At 37.9% G+C, this 2,305-nt stretch overlaps 1 protein-coding gene across 1 annotated transcript; it reads left to right on the top strand.

Annotated features, from left to right (window-relative positions):
* Positions 1–858: 858 nt before the first annotated feature.
* Positions 859–1,281, top strand: LOC145157710 (secreted RxLR effector protein 161-like). The gene has a single exon (XM_079076712.1). It carries the CDS (start codon positions 859–861, stop codon positions 1,279–1,281), a length of 423 nt encoding a protein of 140 aa, XP_078932838.1.
* Positions 1,282–2,305: the final 1,024 nt, after the last annotated feature.

Genomic DNA, 2,305 nt, shown 5'->3' with positions numbered 1-2,305 from the left:
TAATGTACCAGGTCGAAAGACAGTTGGGTGCAAATGGATCTTCAAGAAAAAGATTGACATGGATGGAAATGTACACACTTTCAAGGCTCGACTGGTTGTGAAGGGTTTTACTCAAACCCCAGGGATTGACTGTGATGAATCCTTCTCACCAGTGGCCAAGATAAAATCTATTCGGATAATGCTCGCTATAGCTGCATTTTATGACTATGAAATTTGGCAGATGGATGTCCAAGCCGCTTTCCTTAACGGGATGTTGAATGAAGATGTTTACATGAGTCAGCTAGAGGGTTTTGTAGATGCAAAGTATCTAAATAGAGTGCAATATTGAGAAATCCATCTATGGATGGAAACAAGCATCTCACAGTTGGAATCTTTTCTTCCATGTGAAAGTCAAAGAGGTTGGTTTCTCTAGGAGTGAAGATGAGTTTTGTGTGTAGATCAAGGCTAATGGGAGTATAGTGACTTTTTATGGTATTGTATGTCGATGACATACTACTCATGGGAAATGACATTCCAACTTTGCAAGAAGTTAAGTCTTGGTTTAGAAAGTGTTTTGCCATGAAAGACCTGGGAGAAGCTGTCTATGTTCTCGAGATAAAAATCTTAAGAGATAGAAAGAAGAGACTAATTGGACATAGTCAAAGTACATACTTGGATAAAGTACTAAATAGGTTTAGTATGGAAAATTCCAAGAAATGAGAGCTACCTATCCAGAGCAATACGAAATTGAGTAAGAATCAAAGCCGTAGTACAAATGAAGAAATAGCTGATATGAGTCTGGTACCTTACGCTTCGGTTGTGTGGCCGAACATGTACGTTATGACATGTACTCGCCCTGATGTGTCTTTTTCCCTGAGCATGGCCAGTCGTTATCAAGGAAAACCAGGAAAAGCTCATTGGACAACGGTTAAAAACATTCTCAATTATCTGCAGAGGATGAAGGACATGCTTCTCGTCCTTGGTGGCAATGATACATTGAGAGTAAGTGGATACGGTGACGCCAACTTTCAGATGGATAGAGACAACTTTCGTTCTCAGTTAGGATGGGTGTTCACTTTGAATGGTGGAGCAGTAACTTGGAAGAGTTCCAAGCAGGACACGGTGGCTGATTCAACCTATGAATTAGATTGCATAGTTGCAAGTGAAGCATTAAAGGAAGGAGCATGGCTGAGGAACTTTATTGGTGTCCTTGGAGTTGGCCCGACCACTCATGGGCCAATGGAACTTTTATGCAATAATGAACGAGTGGTTGCCTTGAATAAGGAACCAAGAGATCATTGAAAGTCTAGACATATCGACAGAAAGTATCATTACATCGGACATAGGGTAGAAGAAGGTCATCTCATCATGAAGAGGGTATCATTAGAAGAGAATCATGCAAATCCTTTGACGAAGGCTCTGAGTAGGGTCAAGCACGGTCAGCATGCTAGGAGCATTGGTTTGAGAGATGATATTAGTTTTAGTAGTTAGATAGTTAGTTTAAAACTTGTAATAAAGTAAGTGTAATTGACTTTTGGCGATTAAATAATAGAGAGTTATTTATGAGTTTGTTTACTACCTTTTGTCAATTGTTTATTCTTTTGTTTCATTTCGCATGTATTACTTCCCGAATAATATGATTATTCAAATTCCACAGTCGGTCATACTTTTGGAAGTAAGTAGTGAATGAAGACTGTCATGAGCTGAATTTTAGATTGTCTAAGGGTATTAGACATAGCAATAGTGTTGTTGCAATGTTCATGAGTACTTAGAAATAGAGATTTAAGTATTAGATGAACCCACACTCAAAGAATTACTTCATGAAATCTATCACGAGTAATTCTGAGACGATAATATCTTATGATTTTGAAACGAAGACATATGATTTGTAATTTACAAGTCGATTGTACATTGGTAATGCGTAAATGCATCAGTAACTTGATGTTATAAAACATATTGTCATGCATCATTTGATGAGTAAAGGATGCAAGCATACAAGTCAAATTTTTTCCGTTCCTTTTTCCATAACGGGAAAAAGCGATATCTTCGGTTTGGTGCATTTCTTGAAGAGACTTGAAGATTGAGAAACTTGGAACGATAAGGGGATTGTAGATCCAACATTTACTTCGGTTTGGCATTCATTTGAAGGTAAAAAGTCATTACCTTGATCATATTCTTGTTAGATCTCTCCATTCAAGAGTTTAGGGTCTTTTTAGCCCACTTTGGATCCATTTTCGAAAGTTGAGCATGATTTGAAGTTGTAACTTCAGATCTAGACTCCTCTAGACCCACATAGCCATAAAGTTATACACTTTAGCTAGTCTTG

This window comes from Lactuca virosa, chromosome 2 (assembly GCF_052849685.1).
Source record: "Lactuca virosa cultivar CGN04683 chromosome 2, Lactuca_virosa_CGN04683_v6, whole genome shotgun sequence".
NCBI classification, from domain to species: Eukaryota; Viridiplantae; Streptophyta; class Magnoliopsida; order Asterales; family Asteraceae; genus Lactuca; species Lactuca virosa.
This window is presented reverse-complemented; position numbering and strand designations above follow the sequence as displayed.

Coding starts and splice junctions, on each gene's coding strand:
- LOC145157710 (XM_079076712.1), top strand. CDS start 859: ATGGCCAGTCGTTATCAAGGAAAACCAGGAAAAGCTCATTGGACAACG.